This window comes from Baudoinia panamericana (genome assembly GCF_000338955.1).
Source record: "Baudoinia panamericana UAMH 10762 unplaced genomic scaffold BAUCOscaffold_6, whole genome shotgun sequence".
Classification (NCBI taxonomy): Eukaryota; Fungi; Ascomycota; class Dothideomycetes; order Mycosphaerellales; family Teratosphaeriaceae; genus Baudoinia; species Baudoinia panamericana.
The window spans coordinates 1,040,393-1,059,861 of NW_006911262.1; the positions used below are offsets into that span (position 1 = coordinate 1,040,393).

A 19,469-nucleotide genomic window follows, 5' to 3' on the forward strand; every position below is an offset into this window, starting at 1 on the left:
TTTCACCATGCAGGCAGCGCGGGATATCAGACTACTCCATAGTCTTGTCGCTCGGCCTCCGCGTCGCAGGCGGGATTGAGGTTTCCCATACTCCTTCTGTACTTCCTCCGTTGTCAACTTAGGTTTCAGAAACCGGCCTTAGGCAGTGGATGCACTGTCGTGTGACCACTTATTGTCTTTCCAGCTAGATATAGACCGGTAGTACGCACCTTGCCATTCAGTCTTTCGCTTTTCTGGACCGAACATCAGCATCTAGCAAGGCCTCTCACAGCAATGGCGCAAGAACCGAAGCAAGAACGGTCTATGACTGCGCGGGTTGGTAGAGACAAGCAGAGGTCTGTCATAGAGTGAGAGACTACGATCGTTTGAACCTTACTAACGCCACTTTTACAGGTATGGGCCGAACGGCGAACGACTGGTAGCCGGTGTTGTCCCGCTTTCAGCAGACAGGACGAAAGTACTTCTGATCGAGAGCTCCGGCCGCAAGGGCTGGGTGCTACCGAAGGGCGGCTGGGAGACGGATGAAGCCACGCAGGAAGCCGCTGCCCGTCGTGAGGCATGGGAGGAAGCCGGCATAGAGACGGTAGTGGAGAAGGATCTGGGCGAGATCGAGGAGAAGCGAACCGAAGCTCAGATCAAGAAGTACGGAGCCACAGCACCTCGAGCTAGCTATCGTTTCTACGAGGTAAAGGTGACGGAGGAGAAGAACAGCTGGCCAGAGATGCACAAGCGAGACCGGCAGTGGATGTCGTATGCTAAAGCACGAGAGTGCTTACGGGAACGTCCAGAGCTACTCGAGGCTTTGGAAAGGAGCAGCGTTAAGCGGAGCTGAGGTCTGCATGCAACGACTTGGTGGTAACCCTGTTTAGCGCATGCGACATCCGAAAGTTGGCGGCACTTTGCTTGAATATATGCATAGCATTTGCTTCTGTGCAACAAGGCATCAAGATGTTATGCCCATTCGACGTATTCACGGCTCTACACTGTTTTGCAGTAACTCCAGTGTTCTTCCGCTGCAATGATCCAAATCGGATCGCGACTTCTCACGAGGTCGCCATACGGACTAACAGCGGCAAGAACGAACAAACGACAGCACTCGATTGATGCCTTCACGTCAACTTCTCGTAGAACACGTGGACACACGTGCCGGCATTTGCAATCGGGTCATCCGTTTCAGGTTCATCCAAGCATACATATTGGGTATCTCCGCTACAGCAGCCTTGAGGCAGGTATATCTTCTGTGAACAAACAAAGCGCTTCTCACCAAAGTCAGAAATGAAATGGTAGATATACATGTCGCTTCCCTTCGCGAGAGCTTGATTGTGTTTCCAGGCCGATGCCGGCCACTCAGCTAGTATTCAAACAAAGACTGTCGACGAAGGCCTCCTGCTTCGAATTGCTCTCCTCGTGCGGCTTCGTTCCCTGCCGCGTGTAGTTTCTCGCACATTGTCGCTATGACGGCTCGAGCTGCTACTCTTCCGATCCAATGGCTTCCGTGCACGGCGTTCCTAGTGCTGTGACGACATGCCATACGTAGACTGGCCCGGGTAGCCACTTCCACCGTTCTGGAAAGATCCGTAGCCATCTGTGCCAGCTGAGCCATTGGGTCCGTACCACGTGCTTCTGCGATCCGCTGAGGACAGCCCATTCTGCCGCGGGTAGCTGCCCATGGGTGGTCCGAACCCAGAATCTTGGTATGTCTGTGTGCTTGGTGGAGGACGGGGCGGTATAGGGTAGCCTCGGCCTCCGCTCGTATCGTCGTCATTGCTCGCTCCATTTGCACCGGCGCGATCAGTGCCGCGGCGGTGATGGTTACGCCGTGGGCTGTCTTCTTCCGGGTCTAGCATGAAATGATCTCTGGGATTGTTCGCACCGAAGCTCGTATAGAGATTCGAAGCATACTGCGAAGGCGGGATGCCGTTGAGGTTCGTTGGCTCACTCTGTACGTATGGACTCCTCGGTGGCGGCGTTCTTCGGCCCTTAGGCACGCTTCCGTTGATGCCACCATTCATATGGTTCAACATAGCAGGGGGCGGTCCTTGGGCATTAGACTGGCGATGACTTCTTGTAGCCGGAATGCTAACCGGCTCGGTGCCGTTACTGCTGCTATAAGTGGCCTGCGTCGGCACGCCGGCGCTTGACCGCGAGGAGCGAATGTTAGGCGGCGGCTGCTGGTCAGGTGCCGGTTTGAAATGGCTTGTGGAAGGTCGACCGTTCTCGCGCTCGCTCTCCCTCTCGTGTACCTTGCCTGTGCCTTCCTTGGCGGTATAAGGCTTCCGCTCACGCTCAAATGTCACGGATGGTGGGCCTAGGTCATCATCGTCAATTGCGTTTGAGAACGAAGACTGGGCGTAAGGCTTTCGCTCCCGCTCTACGAACGAGCCTCGTCTCGGAGGTCCGGAGGTTGCCGGCGGAGGAGGCATTTGCGCGGCGCCTTTGAGCTGCACAATTAGTGGTTCATGGTTGAAACTCGCAATGAGTCTCTGTTCAGCATGCAAGTTGCCTTGCAAGGGCAGTAGCCGTCGGGACAGCTCTTTCGGGAAGCGCTCACTCTTGTTATCAGCATTTGAGATTGGCATGTTCATGACAGCCCGTGCAAGTCGCTCGTACTCGTTGTCCGGGTGCGCTTGAATCAGACATGTCATGAAACACTCGAAACCAGCTGGCGTGAGGGCCGGCACGCTCGGTAGTTCATGATGCGCAGTTTGCACAAGGTGCTGTTGACAACGCAGTTTCTGATACACGATCGAGAGCGACCTGTGCGACATCTTGCCACCAAAGATCGTGTCCCAAGGGTAGAATTCATCTTCCGCTCGAGCCTCGTTAAAGAAGCGTAGCATTTTCGCTGGCGTGACAACAAGGCTGCCTTTCGGCTCGTAGTCATCGACCAGATGCATCGCCAAACCACGCAAGAACTGACTGAGGCGCACTGTCGGATTGCCACCATCGAACAAAGGTTGCCAAGCTTTCTCGAGGGATGTTGTTTCGGGCACATCGGACGGCACCCTTGGCGGTCGGGTTCTTGGATGTGATGTGGGACCATAGTCGGATTCTGAGCTCTTGCTATCTCGTCTGTACGAGGGTGAATCATGTTTCGGCGAGTAGTTCGAGCCGCTGTCTCTCCTTGGCGGCCTTTCATCATCTGAGCCGTGGTCACCTCTCCGTGAGGCGGTCGCATCCGGTCTGCGCGGATGTCCTGCGCCGTCCTGCGTTGGCCGTGGAGTTCGCGTATCTCTTAATCTTGACTTACTTCGCGCACTGTCTCGACTAAATGTACTGCTTGCATCCGAAGAGACTGGCTCTGGCTTCTGCTCCGGCTCTGGCGAGGATGATCTGTGCAGATTGCTTGCTGTTGTGGACGCCTTGCTCGGTGAAGGTGGAGTATACTGCCTCGGTTGTATCGAATCTGACAAGCTCAGAGTCGGCGATTGCGGCAGTGCTGCTGGCTGCGGCTGTGGTTGGGGCGCAACATGCTTCTGTTGCGGCTGCACGGAGGCTGTTGGCGTAGCAGCACCGAAATGCGCAGTCTGTAGATTCCTGATGACCTGTGCTGTCACTTGCTCTGTGACCTGGCGCACGAGCTCGGGATCGAGCTGGTTCTGCACAACAGTGGATTGATCGAAGGCGTCATGGACAGCATCGCGGACAGGTAGCGGATGCTGCAATACCGGCGCTGCCCTTGAATTAGCACGGGAGCGTGAAGTATTCGGTCGCCTGTTGTCAGGCGGCGGTAACGCAGGGTGCTGTTGGGGCTGCTGCGCTTTGGCGCGCATTGTCGGGTCTGGTGGCAGTGGCGGCGACGGCGATCGGTCCATCTCGTTCTTGTCAATGCTCATATGAAGCGTTGTTGTAGTGGACGTTCGCGGCCTTGAGCTTCCTCCCCCAAGGTGAGCAGAGGAGCGATGTACCGTATGCAGATCAACTCATTAACGGTTCCCTGGTGGTCGGAGCCGTGCCTGCAGCAGTTTTCATGCTCCTAGCAGAAGAAAAGGTGGAGTAAAGCAAGGAATATTGCTAGTCCTTTGCTTCTTCACAATCCTCCGCCGATGACCCTCCTGATTTCTTGCAGCTTTATGGCATTCAGGAGGATTGCGCCGGCTAAGGTTGTTGATAATGAGCGCCCGACCCTCTGCTGGTTAGCATTCGGGAAGTTGGCCGGATGTTGTGCAAAACGTCCAACTGCTTGCCGAGTTTCTGGCTGAGAAATGCTATGTACGTCACCCTATGCTGGGGTACGCGAGCTAAGGCAGAAAGCGTGAATGGCTCGCTCCACGGCCCGTCACAGTAGTTCAAACGGCGCCAGCCTCGTGGTGGAGCCGGTTGTCAGTTTTTGTTGCACAGAGATTCGAATGCACAATGGACCATGTGATGCTGCAACAGCTGTCGTTATATAGAAGCTCGTACTCTCGAAGCGATAGCGGGACGATTTCTGCTCCACAAGCTTCCCGATCTCATGCAGCGCGCGTTTTCCGGTGAAGCCTTCAAGCCATGCATATTTGCCCTGGCGCCGGAGAGGCGCGGCTGCGGCAACGCTCGTTCGAGGCCGCTGTGTGATGAACGAGAAACATTAACGGAGTGTCACAGACACCGTCTCGAAGCTCCGAGGTAGAGAGGTCAGTCTCACTATCTGAGGCCCGTGCAGTCAGAAGAGGGTTCATGGCAGCACGAGCGGAGCATGATCGAGGCTTTCGGTCACCGGTCCTTTACGCCCCCCTACATCCTGTTCGCCCCGTTCACACCACCATCGGTTTCGAAATGGGTTCCTGCCGCAGCTTCAAGCTATGCGGCTCTGCACAAGCTGTCAGACCCTCGAGGAGGGTCCGACGACTGGACGACCTATTTACTTGTTTGCATGTGGCAGCCTCCACGTGCTCGCTAGTGTGTCCCAGCGGCATGGATAATCAGATGGTTGTCCGGCGAAGGCTCGCCGCTCCGTAACGGATACGCATGCCACCTTGGGCTGAGACTCTGGCACGAGGAGGACCAGGCTCAGCGAGCAGCAAGCGTGTATGACCCTCCATCTCTGGCCCGTTGGATCTAGGAGAATAACCTTTCTGTACTCACCAGACGGTACGCGAGGACATCTGTCGTCATGGCGAGTGAGGTCAACTCCTGCCTGGCTTCTACCTGCGACGTCAGCCTTTGAATTGTGCATGGTGTCCACCAGATGAAAGTCTAAGATAAGGCAGATCAGCAGTCAGCGGCACAAGGCCCGATTGTCTCGAAACCTCGTGAAGCGCGCTCATTGAGACGGGGTAGAAGTACTTGAGTGCACGAAGGCTGGTTTGTTGGTCAGAATACACCATTAGCAGCGGGTGCCTTCCCGTCAGTATCACGTCTCTCAACCAAAAGATGTAGGCAGAGTTACATCGCGATGCTGACACGGTAACACCGAGCCCGTCTACTGTTTTAGAGCATGTCTCGTATGGAACGTACCACGCCCAGCGCAGATACACATCAGCCTCCCAGCCTAGTGGATGTATCAGCAAGGCAAGTACCCGAGTCAGCGAGTATGTTCTCACTGTGTCGCGTGAATAGCATGTCGACGTCGTTGTCGCAAAGTGAAGCTGAGAATAGTGCCGTGGCGTTGAAATGATTGGCTGAGCGATCGTGCCGCTGGTTCCAAAGCTGAAACAAGCCAGCGTCTCAGGGTCGGTCGCATGCACCAAACGCTCGCGAAGACGCCAACACAGCTGCTTCAGACCGCCGCCACGCCGCTGAGACTCACCACAGCATATTCGACACGTTTCGGTACTCGTCCTAGGTTTGCCTCCCCGTCAGCTTTATTAAGTTCCTCTCGTAGCCGCTTAGGTATTTGCAGTGCGGCATTGCTGCCGGGAAGGTCTGCCCCGGCTGTTCTCCAACAAGGCGGTGCTGTGTTTGGAGAGCTGGTAGAGCAGAAGGCAGTGATCAGAATGTACACGTGAATGAGCCAGAAGGCTTCTTTGTTCGCAGTGAAGGTTTGCGGAGGGTGCTGAGAGAAAAGGAGCAATCCGCTGGCGCGTGGCTTGGTGACCGGAGCACTCTTGCAAATATGACCTCAGTCGCTTCCAGAGCACCCTTTCCCACGCCCGCATACCCCTCCAATATGACGACTACACACTACCGCGTCCCGGTGGGCGCCACTACCGTCAACGGCAGCACGCATGGCGGGACCGGCGTCTTCACCAGTCCTACAGAGTCCGAGTTCTCGGAGGCATGCAAGGACTCTGCGAGGGACAGCGTGGCCGAGTGGGATGAGGGTCGCGTGGGCGACTGGTTGAGGAGCATCAACTGCGGGCAGTATGTCGACTTGTTTCGGCAAAACAACATCAATGGCGAAAACCTCATGGACATGGACCAGAGTATGCTGAAAGAGATGGGCATCAAGAAGATCGGTGATCGGGTACGAATAAATGCGCAGGCGAAAGTTTTCAGAAGTAATGTGTACAAGAGGACAAGCAAGAGAAACATTAACAGAGTATGCTCAGACGCCAAAATCTGCAAGACGTTGACTGACCAAGCCCTGTAGCACTCGTTGGCAATGCTGGACAATAATGCCACTCTAACTCCGCCTTCGTCAGGCTCGCCAAGACCACTGCATTCCGCAAGAACCGGTAATGCAACGCGAGCCGAGAAGAGGCTCTCCAGGCAACTCAATAGTGCAGACATGTCCTACGCCGCACATGTAACTGCCAAGTCCGGCTCAAGACCAAGCTCGCCAATGGTTGACCAGGAGAACCGTGCTGGCCGGTTAGCACGGGCCAGTCCTATGGAGAACGCACGCAGGGAACAGAGCAACAGCTACTTCGCTCAGCCATCCCACTCCAGGTACGGCAACAGTGCACGAGGCATACCTGTCGAGACACCACAGACGGCGAGATTTGCAGGATATCTTCGGTCTTCGCCATCAACGGAGAATCTCTACAGCGGCATTGTTGGGGCTCTACCGACTGACAAGCCGCTAATACGTGTCGTTTATGAAGACGGCAGGTCATCCGTAGTGAATATTGACGGCTTCCGAACCGCGGAAGACGTCGTTAGGGCAACGTTGAAGAAGAAGGCCCTAAATGAGAACCACTTCCGTTCGTACTGCTTCTACGTACTCGACGGCACTGACCCGAACCCGACCTTTTGCAGGAGGCTCGGTGAAGCAGAGCTGGTAAAGCTTTGCAACGACGGCGTCAGAAGCGAGCGAGGACGTCTCATCCTTCGCAAGATACACACGGCAGAGCCGGAAGGCGAGCAGCTTCGTACCGCCGCACGCATAGCCGAGCAACAGCTACCGGAGCCGCCAGCCATCGAAGTACAGCAACCTATCAAATCGAGAAGTCAGCTGAAGATCGAGAAGCTTACCGGCGAGCCACTGGCGGCAGTAAGTTATCCTATGTCGCCGGCAAGTCAGGCCGAGCGGCGCGACTATTTCGACGCTGCCATGTCGTCCATCTCACGCAACGCCAGTGAAGCATCAACAGCTTCTGCACGAGCCCGGAAACTGAAGGAGTACCATGGCGGTCGTCCACCTACTGAGCTCATCACCCAGGACCTACAGACATACTTCCCGGATGTCGCAAAGGACGAGATGGATCGTACCGTCCGGATGTCCATCCGCAGGAGTCGACGACTAAGCCGAGCAGTCAGCCGGTTGAGCACGGTAAGCAACTTCAGCATAGCGAGTAGTCTGGCCGACGCCCCACCGTTACCTACCATAGCCGACCACTGGACGAAAGAAGCTGGAGTACAGCGGATGCCAGGTCTCAGGCCGATGAGTCTGGCCCAGCTTGGGAGACCTGAGTCGTACCGAGAGTCCGTAGCCTCTAGTGTGCTAGAGCCGCTTGACGAGGAGTCTCCACTCGAACCTGACCGGAAGAGCTACGTCTCGTTCACTGCAGAAGACAGTCCCGAAGACCAGGACAACAGCCTCACCGTCACCGACCCCGAGGGCAACACGGTGATGCACTCATACTATGATGATAGCCACAGCAGCCCGGGCAATACCGTCGGTGTCTCGGACACTGGGAGTGGTAGCCTCAATTCTCGACTATCGCAATTCATCGCCGAGGACGGGGAGGAGCCGGACGAGGAGCTCATGGAGCATTTGGAGCAAGATAGCTGGGACAACCTGAAATATATGAAGGGCGCTATGATCGGTCAAGGCTCTTTCGGCACCGTCTTCCTGGCCTTGCACGCAGTAACGGGAGCATTGATGGCCGTCAAGCAGGTCGAGATGCCTTCCGCCACTGGAACGTCGATGGATGCGAAGAAGACGCAGATGATCGACGCGCTCAAGCACGAAATTGGCCTCTTACGTGACCTTAAGCACGAGAACATTGTGCAGTATCTTGGCTCAAACAGCGATGACCAACATCTCAACATTTTCCTCGAGTATGTTGCCGGCGGCTCAGTGGCGAGCATGCTGGTAAATTATGGCAGTCTCAACGAGTCTCTCATCTCCAACTTCGTCCGGCAGATCCTACAGGGTCTCAGCTACCTCCACGCCAAGGACATCATACATCGCGACATCAAAGGCGGTAACATCCTCGTCGACAACAAAGGCACCGTCAAGATTTCCGATTTCGGCATCAGCAAGCGTGTTGAAGCTTCTACTCTCCTCTCGAACCAGAATCCGGGCCTCAAACGTGGCGGTCCGCGTGTCTCACTTCAAGGCTCCGTTTTCTGGATGGCGCCTGAAGTGGTCCGTCAGACAGCATACACGAAGAAGGCCGACATCTGGTCGCTGGGCTGTCTCATCGTCGAAATGTTCACCGGTTCGCATCCGCACCCCAATTGCACGCAGCTGCAAGCCATCTTCAAGATTGGTGGAGGCGGTGTGGCGGGTGCGAACAGTGAGAGCGCGAAGCCGGACCTGCCGGAGCAAGCGAGTGAGGATGCGAAGGAGTTCTTGCGGCAGACGTTTGAGATTGAGCATGAGATGAGGCCGACTGCGGATGAGTTGGCGAGGAGTCGTTTCGTTACCTCTAAAGTGTAATAGCAAGAACAACAGTAATGGCTACACGGCCATCGCACATGAGTATCACACAATGAGCATGAACTTGAGTTGACAGGTCGCTATGAAGTCGATCCTCGGCGGTGCCAGTAACTGTAATCAGACGTCACTCATCAACATCTTGCCCTGGACATAGCCTCCAAGATTCTTCTTCCCATGTCAGTCACACGTGATACAACTCTTGCGTGAACAGTATGCCGTTCACTTTAGCGAAGAGCTTAGTTTCTTCGGGGAATATAGGCAGGTGGATCCGCGGCGGGAGACAGGCACAGCGAGCCGCCACTGACGACGTCGGCACAGTGTCGGGGTGCTCGAGGCTCGTATCTTTGTCCCGCAACGCCTATAACCGCAAGCAGTCGGACAACAGCCTACGCTTGAGAGCGAGATCATACTGTGCCTGGTCGTTCCCTATCACCCAAACAAGTTTTTAATGCAGGGTGTGCAGCCACCACTTCTGAATCAGGACCCGACCTGTAACGACGAGGATCGTGCGGGCCAACTGGCGCACTCGCTTGCATGCCGGTACTTGCGAGCTGCATAACATGAACGCCGCACTGGTACAGCACGCAGCAAGATCATATAGGCTATTGCTTCGACCTCCACAGGTAAGTCTACTGCCGGCTCCCCGTCCATTGCTCTCTTCGCGTTCTCGTCGTCCTTCGCTTGTCACAATGGCTTTCCTGTCCATCTTAGCAAGCTTCGCTTTCGTGCGCGTTGCGCTGTGTGCTGCTCCGTTCCATAGACCTGCGTTTCCACCTAACTGGCCATCGCATCCGTTTGGCCCTCCGGCTTTCCCTGCGTACCATCACATCGAGCCTAGCAGTACTGCAAATCAGTCCTACGACTACATAATCATAGGCGGGGGTACCGCCGGGCTCACCGTCGCGAACCGTCTCACCGAAGACCCCAGCGTTACTGTTCTGGTGATCGAGTACGGCTACCTCGACAACAATGAGACAGTGCTCATCCCTTATTATGCCAACTTCAACAACTACCGAGACCTGTTCAACCTCACCTCCACCCCGCTCGTTCATCTGAACAATGAAACCTCAGCTGTCTACGCTGCGGCAACTGTGGGAGGTGGCAGTGTGGTGAATGGCATGTACTTCGACAGAGCTAGTGCCGCCGATTACGATGCTTGGGAGGCCATTGGCAACCCTGGTCAGTAAGGGTTGATATATGCTTTGAATAACGCCACTAACCTTCACATTCCAGGCTGGGGATGGGATGGTCTTCTTCCCTACTTTATCAAGTCGACAAATTTCACGCCTCCGACGCCAGCAGTGGCGGCTGAGTACAATTACACATGGGACATCTCAGTTTGGGGTACAAGTGGTCCAGTCCATGCTAGTATAGCTCCGTTTGAGTGGCCTGAAGAGCCTTACTTCTTTACCGCATGGTCAGAGCTTGACAACGGTACGATTCCGTATCCAATCGACGGTGCCAATGGCAGCGGTGTTGGCGTCTTTTGGGTGCCGAACAGCGAGGACCCTACGACAGAAACGCGGAGTGACGCGCGCACAGCATACTATGACCCCGTTGTCAATCGGACAAACCTCCATCTCGTGACCGGGACACAGGTGAACAGGATCTTGTTCGAAGGCAAAACTGCAGTCGGAGTGTCAATGACGAGTCGTGATACGAACGAGACCGTCTCAGCTTATGCTAGCGAGGAAGTCGTTCTGGCTGCTGGCGCAATCTTCTCACCACACATCCTGCAGCTGAGTGGTATTGGAGCCAGCAGCATGCTCGAAGCTGCAGGGATCGACGTTATCAACGACTTACCCGGCGTCGGCATGAACTTCCAGGATCACCCTACAGCATACTTGGTCTATGCCTTACTCAACGACACGTATCCGAACCCTAACCTCCTTTCTACCAATGCGACGTACTACGAGGAGCAAGAAACGCTGTACTTCGCCAACCGAACTGGAGCGTGGGTGCAAGCACACGGCAACAGCGCCGCCTTTCTGCCTCTGCGCACCATCACCGACCAAGCCGACGAGATTGTGTCCATGGCAGCGGCTCAGAATACTAGCGAGTACCTGCCTGCGATGTACGATGCAACCAGCCGCGCCGGTTACGCCAAACAGCACGCTTTACTCACCGCGCTGGTTAACAGCAGCGAGGCGGCGATGTACGAGTTCCCATTTGCTGGCTCTGGTCTTTCACCAAACGCAATGGAGAGGCCTTTCTCACGCGGAACTATAATCCTCAACCTAACCGACCCTTTCGGCAGCCAACCTGTGATAGACTATAACACGCTCGCTAATCCGGTAGATGGCTTGATGTCTGTAGCGATGCTGAACTTCACCCGGCGATTCTACGCCACACCCACAATGTCTCGCCTGGGCCCGCTCGAGATCGTTCCCGGCGCCAACTATACCTCTACGGAGGAGATTCTGGCGGTCTTCGAAGCCGGCGTGCTGACTCCCAGCTTCGCACACCCAAGCTGCGCATGTCCGATGATGCCTCTCGAGTATGGCGGCGTGGTGAGCCCAGAGCTGCTGGTATACGGCGTTGAGCACTTGAGCGTCGTGGACAGCAGCATCATACCGATTATTCCTGCGACGCATTTGTGTAATACGGTCTATGCGATCGCTGAGAAGGCCGCAGACTTGATCAAGGCAAGGCACAGCGGCAGAGGTGCGTCGTGGTAATTGTATAGAGAGAGAGGGTCAATGTCGGCCTAGGTATGGATAGGCTCAGGCACCCAGGAGATATAGAGTGTGATAAGGCGAAGCGCACAGCCTTGCGCCTAATTCAGCGTATACCATCACCGAAGGTGCACTCTCCGGCCAGGATCTGACTTCCAGCCAAACTCCCCAGACCACCTGCTGGCTCCCGAGCGCGTTGTTTCTCTGCGTTGCTGTTCCCTTCAGCCCAGATCTCGTGGAATTTGATGCTTGCGTCGCTCGTTGCAACGACCAAGCAACCTTCCTCCTTCGTGCGATGCCCATACCACGGCCTACCCTCCGCATCCACCTTACCCTCACCAGCACCAGAGGGCCCACGCGGATACCGCACCGCCCAAAGCGCACGTTCCTCGCTCCACCAAGGTATCTTGACTAGGCACTCACAGCTCGGCCATGCAAAGACTGCAATTCGCACTGCATGCTCCGGCTGCGCGAAGCCGAAGGTGGCGGCGATCTCCCGCCTTCGCTCGCTCCACAACAAGCTCGTGACCTGTGCATGGCAGTCAATCGTGGCCAATGCGGCGCCAGATGAAGTGTGGAAGAAGTGGATGCTGCGATCGTTGCTGCCCCCACCTGCGGCAAGAAGAGACGGCTCCCATGAAGCGAAAGCGAGCGCCTTGACGGCGGCGTTGAGGGAGAATGTGTGCTTCTGCTCGCCAGGCCCGATGCAGAGCACTGCAGTCTGGCTGAGTACAGTGGTGTTGGGAGACGCGACTACGGTGTCGCTCGACCCACCACTGCGTACTGTGACGTCCGTTGCAGTGCTGTCTCCTCTCGCTGTTCGCAACGCAGTTGACCGTGTGTTGAGCAGTTTCTTCCGCTCGAACACGTATATCAGGTTGTCATTGCCGCCTGTTGCAAATACTTCTCCATTGGGGCTCCAATTCATACCGCAGACTTGCTGAGTGTGACAGCTCATGCGTGCAAGCAACGTCATGCTGCCGTGCCAGGCCCACAGATCTCGGGCATCTTGGTTAGGCCATTCGATGGAGTAGATATAGACATTGCCAACTTCATCCCCGACCAGCAGTTCCTCGGTCAGGACTGAGATGATGGCTTCGCGGACGGAAGGTCGGCGGATTGTAGTTGGACGAAACGAGACGCAAGAGACGGGTGCAGGCTGCTCGCTGTCAAAGCGCGGCTCGCTATCCATTGGCGACCATAGCGTTATCCTTCCATCGGCACGTCCAATCGCCAAGATTGCGCTGCCGCCTTCTAATGAACTGAACGAGAGCGATGTCACATGGGCCGCGAATGGCGCACTTAATGAGTCAGGGATGCGTGGCCTCGAAGAACATTTGTTCTCGGACCACAAGTAGACATGAGGACCAAGGCCCACAGCCAGACAATGGAGCGTTGGCGAGTATGCGAGAAGTGAGCAGTAGAAGTCATCCCGCAGCGCAGGCGCGTCAAGGACACGGAATGGGATGATTGGAACTTCTTTGGGCGGCTTAGCAGTGGCAGACTTCGTAGGTGAGACCGGCGGATCAAGACGTTCCCAGGTACCGTCTCGCCAGACTCTGCGGCCATTGATCTTTGTAGAAGAACTGCAGGCCGAAGAGAGGTTGGATGGCGCGCTGTGGGCAAGCATTCTCGCGTGCTGATCAATGTCCAGCGCCAGCGCTAAGCGGTTACCGTGCAACCGCTCTTCTTCGCTTCTGGAAGACTTATGCAAGAAATTGGCAGTGTAATGCGGTGCACTTGTGCCGCTCGTAACCCGTCCGCCTCTGCCGTTAGGAGTGCTCGCCACACCGCCTGTGACAAGGGTACTACCAACCATCCACACTGCACTTTCGCTGACGGCACGCCGGTGGGCACGCGCTGCATCATTGACAGGCGTGCTTCTAGTTCCGGATGCTGCAGGCCGAATTGCGGTAGGCGCACCTCGCAAGGTTGCGTACTGTTCGGCCAACCGCAGACTTCGCCGGGTCGGAGCAAATGGGTCGTCGACATGCATCGGTAAAGGTTTACGTGCCTTGTGCGGTGATGACAAGAGTAACTTCTCTTTCGTTGGCGTACTAGGCCGACTTGCAATAAAGCGATCCGGCGAGCCAAGGCGATCATTCATTAAGCGTCGCTGTCGTGGCGTGGCCCGTCGCTGGCAGTGTCTGAATAATGCGCTTGGGTGGCGCAATGGTGTGCTGGGTATTGAAGGAGAGTCCGCCGTACCGTCGTCCTCGACATCTGAGACGCCGTCAATCCATCTCGCCTTGGTTGGTGAGCCGCTTGGGCTCGTTAACGGCGTCCCGATTCTAGAGCACTGGCTGAAGATGCTGCTTGGACTCGTTACTGCTGAGCTACTGGGAGTGTCTCCGCCAAGACTTCTCGGGATCGGCAATTGTATGTGGAGATCCTCGGCGGGCGTTCGCAGGATCCCTGCCAGCGGCAGCCCTTCCAGAGCGCTTATGAGCGAGGTGGCTTCGGTGATGGCGGTGTTTGTAGTGCGCGTTGGTGAGCGGTACTGGTCGAACCTCCGACTTGACCTTGGAGCCGCCGCTTGAGCTGCTGGGTGGTGAAGCACCGGCGTGCTCAAGGTCGGTATTGATGGTACCGGTGCTGCCAGCTCGAGGTCTGACTGGCTGTGCGCAGGCTGCTTGTTCCAAGTGAAGATTGCTGGAGCTTCGGCTAGCTCGAGAGCTTGGTGTGCCAGGTGCAGTGATTCGGGAGCTGTAGATGGGGACCATGACGGTTCGTTGCTCGTATCGTGGTGCATTGAGCATGCCGCCGTAGGTGGGTTCGTACTACGCTTGAACCTGCGGCACCCACATGATCGGCCGGGAGTCTTGGTCGACTTGCAGTCTCGGTCCGTGTTGGCCGCATTCCCGGCAGTATCCATATCGCAAGATGGAGCTGGAATGGTGCGTGCCGTCGGAAAAGACGTGCGAAGCGTAAGACAGAGGAGAGCTGGAGCGCGTGGATCGTCTACTACGCCGTCGTGAGGGATATCGCAGGGACGCTGCCGAAGATTGTGGTGAGGTTCTAGGTGCGACTCTTGCTTGCGGCTCTTCACTCGTGGCTAGCGTGTCTGGAGGCCAGTCGGGTGGTGCCGACGCTGTGTCTCTGTCGGACACCGGAACGGCTTCTTCGACAGCAGCAGAGCTCTTCCTGCAACGCTGGATAAGGACGTGCCTCACACCTTTCACCGTGTTTAACCGTTCAAGCAGCCAGCGCCGTACCGGCATTGCTACCCAAGATGGTTAGCGTGGCGTGAAGGACGAGAAAGGATGCCCACCGATCAGCACTGGGGCTCAGTCTGTGCTAACCTCAGTGACCAATCCCGTTACCAAGGTTATTGAGCTCACCATGCTGTGATTTGAGCCGCAAATGATGGACCGCAAAGAGTTGAAAGTCAGCTCGATAGCGGTAGCAAGGCCGTCGGTCGACGGAAGCACATGCGCAGCAGATACCTATGGGTTAGTAACACTATCTTGCTAGCATACAGCTAGAATATGAATAGTAGGAGAAGCGAAATTGATCATTGCTTTAAACACAAGCTGATTGAAGGCGGAGATGGAGCGTCATGAGACAAGCGCAGCTTCTCCATGCTAAATTCAATGCTGCTACCTCTAACCTACCTAAAGCCTGCTTACCTTCTCTCGACCGAGGATTGCTGCATCGTTTCCGCCTCTCGCCTAGGGGATGGCAAGTGTGAGTGACGGGTTGAAAGGAGGAGAAGGTGAGGTCGGCGTCGCTGATGTGAAGGGCAGCACGGCATTCCCCGCGTCTCTGGGGCGTCGCTGGACAAAAGCGAGCAGGCCAAGCAGAAGGAGCGGAAGCAGATCGACCAATACAAAGCACTCGAGAGCGAAGTGACCGATCGGGTATGGGTTGCTTTCAATGTCTGTGACATCTATCCTCTGACAATACCCAGATCAAGGCCAGAGACTACTCAAACGCCACCTTTCAGGCAACCTCGAAGCTCTTATCACAGAATCCGGAGTACTACACGATATGGAATCACCGGCGCCGTCTACTGCAGGACGTTTTTGCTCGAGAGCTCGCCACCGGACCTTCAGGTCCGCTGATTGACGAGACAGATGCTGCGGCTGCCCAGAAGGCCGGCCTGACGCTAGCCCAACATGAGATCGCACTCCTCGTTAAAGAAGACCTCTTATTCCTCATTCCGCTGCTGAAGCAGTACCCCAAATGCTACTGGATCTGGAACCACCGCTCGTGGCTTCTGTCGACAGCAACCCAGCACCTCCCAGTTCACAACTCGTCTGAGTTGTGGCAAGGCGAGCTTGGCCTTGTCACCAAGATGCTGAGTCTCGACAGCCGCAACTTCCACGGCTGGGGCTATCGCCGTCAGGTAGTCAAGGAGATCGAACAGCTCAACGGATCCAGCATGGCTGAGAGCGAGTTCACTTACACAACTAAGATGGTTGAAACGAACCTGAGCAACTTTAGCGCTTGGCATAACCGCAGCCAACTGATTCCACGCATACTATCGGACCGACAAGCCTCCAGTAAGCAGCGGCAGACATTCTTCGACAGCGAGTTCGAGCTTATCACTCGCGCTCTATATACCGACCCGTACGACCAGAGTCTATGGTTCTACCATCAGTACCTCATGGCTACGCTCGACGCTTCGAACGATCAGGCCCTGCCTATTCTGGACCCGTGCACGAATACGGGACGCGTAGACTACCTCGAGCGCGAGATTGACAGCATCAAGGAAATGCTCGAAGGCGCTGAGGACTGCAAGTATATCTACCAAGCACTTCTAGAGTACTCAAGTCGGTACATTGAGGTCGAAGCGGGTAACAAGAAAGTGAGCACTGTAGAGCTGCGGGAGTGGTTGGATGAACTGCGGAAGCTGGACCCATTGAGAGCCGGGAGATGGCGCGATTGGCAGGAGCAATTGAAGCTCTAATTGATGATGTCAATCTTTTTAGTTCAAAGGAGCGAGGGCTGGGGATCACGAGTAAGACCGAATGGGCTTTAGCGAAGGTGCAAGAAGAATTAAGTGCTTTTGCTACAGTACAAACATGTTCCGTGAGGGTATATCTGTCCCATGTCGCCATCATAACCTTACAACATGCTGTTCACGCAGCCTCTACCTTCCGAGCTACGAGCCGCTTGCAATGCTAATCCAAGGGCGCGTGCTTGAAGAGGAAGGAGACGCTTTCGCCATTGTGCGTTCGCCGGCATGCTTCTGCGAGCTGTCGGAGAAGGTCAGCTTGGGCCGCAATAATGGTCTTGGGCGGTGACTTACGGTGGGGCTGATATCGATCGTCTCGATCTTGTCGCATAGCTTCTTCTTCTCCTCGTGCGGTACCGTATTTGTGACTACCAGCTTCCGCAGCTTACTCTCGTTGAGCTTCTGACATGCATTGCCGCTAAGGATGCCATGCGTGACGATGGCGATGCACTCCCGTGCGCCGTGCTCCATAACAACCTCGGCGGCTTTGACGAGCGTGCCGCAAGTGTCAGCCATATCGTCAACGATAATCGCAATGCGGTCTCTGACGTCGCCGACAAGCACCATGCGTGAAACCTCGTTGGGCCGTGCGCGTTCCTTGTGGATGAGCGCGAAGCCTAGATCAAGGCCGTCCGCTATTGATGTCGCTCTATGCAACTGTCAGTACTAATCTGGTCCGCATGCTGATACGCGGAGGCGTACCTCTTGGCTCCTCCAGCATCCGGACTGACGATTACACAGTCCTTCACCGTCAGGTTCTCCCGTATCCATCTCAGCGTACTCGGCTCCGCATACAGATTGTCCACGGGCACGTTGAAGAAGCCTTGAATTTGACTTGCGTGTAGGTCCATCGTGATGACGTGGTTGCAGCCCGCGGTCTGGAGCATGTTGGCCATGAGCTTGGCGGTGATAGGAGCCCTACTCTTATCCTTCTTGTCCTGACGGGCGTAGGGGAAGTTGGGCAGGACAGCGGTGATGCGACGAGCGGAGGCGGTCCGGCAGGCGTTGATGAGGATGAGAAGCTCCATGATGTGGTCGTTGATGTTGCCCGGCTCTGTTGACTGCAGGATGAAGACTGTACCGTCTCTCGTTCAGTATACGCCAAGTGGGTAGTGGTACTTACGCCGCCAGCGTACCGTCTTCGTCTCGTACCGACTCGCCAATTGAGATGCTGGACTCGTTGTTGCTATATTGCAGCACCATGATCTTTGCCAGCTCTATTCCGAGTCTTGAATGTATGCACCGTCAACTTTACTTCTTGTACCTTTGAGTGTTTTCCGCCTTACCTGTCGGCCATTGACTTAGCCAGTTGCCCATGGCTGTTACCCGTAAGCAGCTTGATGGAGTTCATCGCCATAGTGATGCGACTGCGGCTGCAAGACCGGCGGATGTAGGGGAGCAACTAAGGTGAACATGTCGAAAACTGTGCGAAAAGGTTGGTGAAGCCGCGATGAAGCGTGACTGGAGGCATCGTTTCCGGCTTGAACACGACTCGTGCCAAAATTCACCACGTAGGACGCAACGCGATCGTAGTATACCACACATCAAGGAAGGACACCGTGCAACGTGACAGCCTTAAAAGGGAATACTGCTTCAATACGCTCGATACACCAGGAACAGCCATTGAGGTAACATGTTAGGACACTACGACACTATCAACGCCATCCCTGCCCTCCCTGCCACGCTCATGGCGAGTGGCGATGCTTCGAAGCGCCAATCCTTGCTGAGCGGCCATAACATGCAAACGCACTGAGACGGCAAGTAGACTTCACTAAGTAACCTACTTGCGCATGCTAGACGCACGCCTCTTCCGCATATCGGCCTGCTTCTGCTTCTCCTCGCCTACACGCTTGTGCAAGATCTGCGCGTACTCATTCTAAGGACGGAATTAGTACAAGACTCTCGCAAGTTCGACAAAGGGATTAAAGCCATACCGCAGCATCCTTGCTTGCCTCCGCCCGACGACGCTTGATTGCGATCCTGTGCCTCTTGTGCTGCAGACGCTGAGGGGTGACAAGACGCTGAATGCGTGGTGCCTTGGTGTAGGGCTTCGCGCCCTCCTTCTTGGGCTGCACCTCGCGGCGAATGACGAATTTGCGGACCTAATTGGGCAGAACTTCGTTAGCATACGTATTGGTCTCAGGCTCAGCGCAAAGCCCGACATGCGGGACAGCGGCTGGCGAAGAGGAAATAGAGTCACGCTCTACGAAGAGCAGTGAGACTCACATCGTCTTCCTTGCTGAGACCGAAGAAGCGGCGAATCTTGGTCGCACGCTTGGGACCGAGACGCTTCGGGTGCACAGTATCCGTCAAGCCAGGGATGTCGTTGTCACCCTGCTTGACTACCGCCAAGGCCAAGACTGACAAGTCCATTGCAACGATGCAGCCTCTTACACTCTTCCTCTTACGCTCACCTGTCCGGCGGGGACGGTAGCAGCTGTGACCGTCGGCGAGGAGTAACCGCACACGTGTAGGGTGCATGACTCCCTGCTTCATGGGGAATCCTTGCTTGTCGTTGCCGCCGGTGATCTTGAAGATGTAGCCCTTGAACTCGTCACCAACGCTGTCGCCCGGGACTTCTTGGCCCATGCGGCGCTCCATGAAGACACGAAGCTTGCGGTCATCTTCGATCTCAATGAGCTTTTGCGTGCCATTGGCCGGGTACGAAATGTTGAGCTTCATCTTGACGGTGGTGTGTCAAGATGAAGTAGAAGTCGTTTCGCTGATGGACAGCCGCTTGAGCTGTTTCTGCAATTTTGCGATGTGTGGGCTTCAGCGCTAGGGCACGCTAAAGCGGCGCGACCCTTGTGGCCTAAGGCGCTGATACTTCCTCAGAAGCCTCCGCATCCACAATATCTGGTACTAT

At 55.6% G+C, this 19,469-nt stretch overlaps 10 protein-coding genes across 10 annotated transcripts; 4 read left to right on the plus strand and 6 right to left on the minus strand.

Annotated features, from left to right (window-relative positions):
• Positions 1–273: 273 nt before the first annotated feature.
• Positions 274–832, plus strand: BAUCODRAFT_122627 (uncharacterized protein; the record flags this gene model as incomplete). Its single annotated transcript, XM_007678427.1, has 2 exons — positions 274–335; positions 394–832. The coding sequence occupies 2 exons, from the start codon at positions 274–276 to the stop codon at positions 830–832; spliced, it is 501 nt and encodes a 166-aa protein (XP_007676617.1).
• Positions 833–1,393: 561 nt separating this feature from the next.
• Positions 1,394–4,267, minus strand: BAUCODRAFT_484509 (uncharacterized protein). Its single transcript, XM_007678428.1, has 2 exons — positions 3,251–4,267; positions 1,394–3,196 (listed from the first exon to the last, which is right to left on the minus strand). The coding sequence occupies exons 1-2, from the start codon at positions 3,834–3,836 to the stop codon at positions 1,509–1,511; spliced, it is 2,274 nt and encodes a 757-aa protein (XP_007676618.1). The 5' UTR covers positions 3,837–4,267; the 3' UTR covers positions 1,394–1,508.
• A 91-nt stretch (positions 4,268–4,358) lies between these two features.
• BAUCODRAFT_34023 (uncharacterized protein) lies at positions 4,359–5,468 on the minus strand. Its single transcript, XM_007677940.1, has one exon. It carries the CDS (start codon positions 5,153–5,155, stop codon positions 4,841–4,843), a length of 315 nt encoding a protein of 104 aa, XP_007676130.1. The 5' UTR covers positions 5,156–5,468; the 3' UTR covers positions 4,359–4,840.
• A 202-nt stretch (positions 5,469–5,670) lies between these two features.
• On the plus strand, positions 5,671–9,118 carry BAUCODRAFT_34024 (uncharacterized protein). The gene is made up of 2 exons (XM_007677941.1): positions 5,671–6,460; positions 6,512–9,118. Exons 1-2 carry the CDS (start codon positions 6,035–6,037, stop codon positions 8,966–8,968), a joined length of 2,883 nt encoding a protein of 960 aa, XP_007676131.1. The 5' UTR covers positions 5,671–6,034; the 3' UTR covers positions 8,969–9,118.
• Positions 9,119–9,657: 539 nt separating this feature from the next.
• Positions 9,658–11,646, plus strand: BAUCODRAFT_148224 (uncharacterized protein; the record flags this gene model as incomplete). Its single annotated transcript, XM_007678429.1, has 2 exons — positions 9,658–10,147; positions 10,202–11,646. 2 exons carry the CDS (start codon positions 9,658–9,660, stop codon positions 11,644–11,646), a joined length of 1,935 nt encoding a protein of 644 aa, XP_007676619.1.
• A 103-nt stretch (positions 11,647–11,749) lies between these two features.
• BAUCODRAFT_122632 (uncharacterized protein) lies at positions 11,750–13,509 on the minus strand (the record flags this gene model as incomplete). The annotated part of the gene is made up of 3 exons (XM_007678430.1): positions 11,750–12,419; positions 12,480–13,437; positions 13,467–13,509. 3 exons carry the CDS (start codon positions 13,507–13,509, stop codon positions 11,750–11,752), a joined length of 1,671 nt encoding a protein of 556 aa, XP_007676620.1.
• Positions 13,510–13,977: 468 nt separating this feature from the next.
• BAUCODRAFT_34027 (uncharacterized protein) lies at positions 13,978–14,697 on the minus strand (the record flags this gene model as incomplete). The annotated part of the gene is made up of 1 exon (XM_007677942.1): positions 13,978–14,697. The coding sequence occupies exon 1, from the start codon at positions 14,364–14,366 to the stop codon at positions 13,980–13,982; it is 387 nt and encodes a 128-aa protein (XP_007676132.1). The 5' UTR covers positions 14,367–14,697.
• Positions 14,698–15,321: 624 nt separating this feature from the next.
• On the plus strand, positions 15,322–16,555 carry BAUCODRAFT_148226 (uncharacterized protein; the record flags this gene model as incomplete). Its single annotated transcript, XM_007678431.1, has 3 exons — positions 15,322–15,330; positions 15,390–15,503; positions 15,554–16,555. 3 exons carry the CDS (start codon positions 15,322–15,324, stop codon positions 16,553–16,555), a joined length of 1,125 nt encoding a protein of 374 aa, XP_007676621.1.
• A 179-nt stretch (positions 16,556–16,734) lies between these two features.
• On the minus strand, positions 16,735–17,931 carry BAUCODRAFT_34031 (uncharacterized protein). Its single transcript, XM_007677943.1, has 5 exons — positions 17,890–17,931; positions 17,740–17,831; positions 17,306–17,678; positions 16,898–17,252; positions 16,735–16,844 (listed from the first exon to the last, which is right to left on the minus strand). Exons 1-5 carry the CDS (start codon positions 17,898–17,900, stop codon positions 16,770–16,772), a joined length of 906 nt encoding a protein of 301 aa, XP_007676133.1. The 5' UTR covers positions 17,901–17,931; the 3' UTR covers positions 16,735–16,769.
• Positions 17,932–18,251: 320 nt separating this feature from the next.
• BAUCODRAFT_34032 (uncharacterized protein) lies at positions 18,252–19,298 on the minus strand. The gene is made up of 3 exons (XM_007677944.1): positions 18,830–19,298; positions 18,538–18,705; positions 18,252–18,479 (listed from the first exon to the last, which is right to left on the minus strand). The coding sequence occupies exons 1-3, from the start codon at positions 19,283–19,285 to the stop codon at positions 18,384–18,386; spliced, it is 720 nt and encodes a 239-aa protein (XP_007676134.1). The 5' UTR covers positions 19,286–19,298; the 3' UTR covers positions 18,252–18,383.
• Positions 19,299–19,469: the final 171 nt, after the last annotated feature.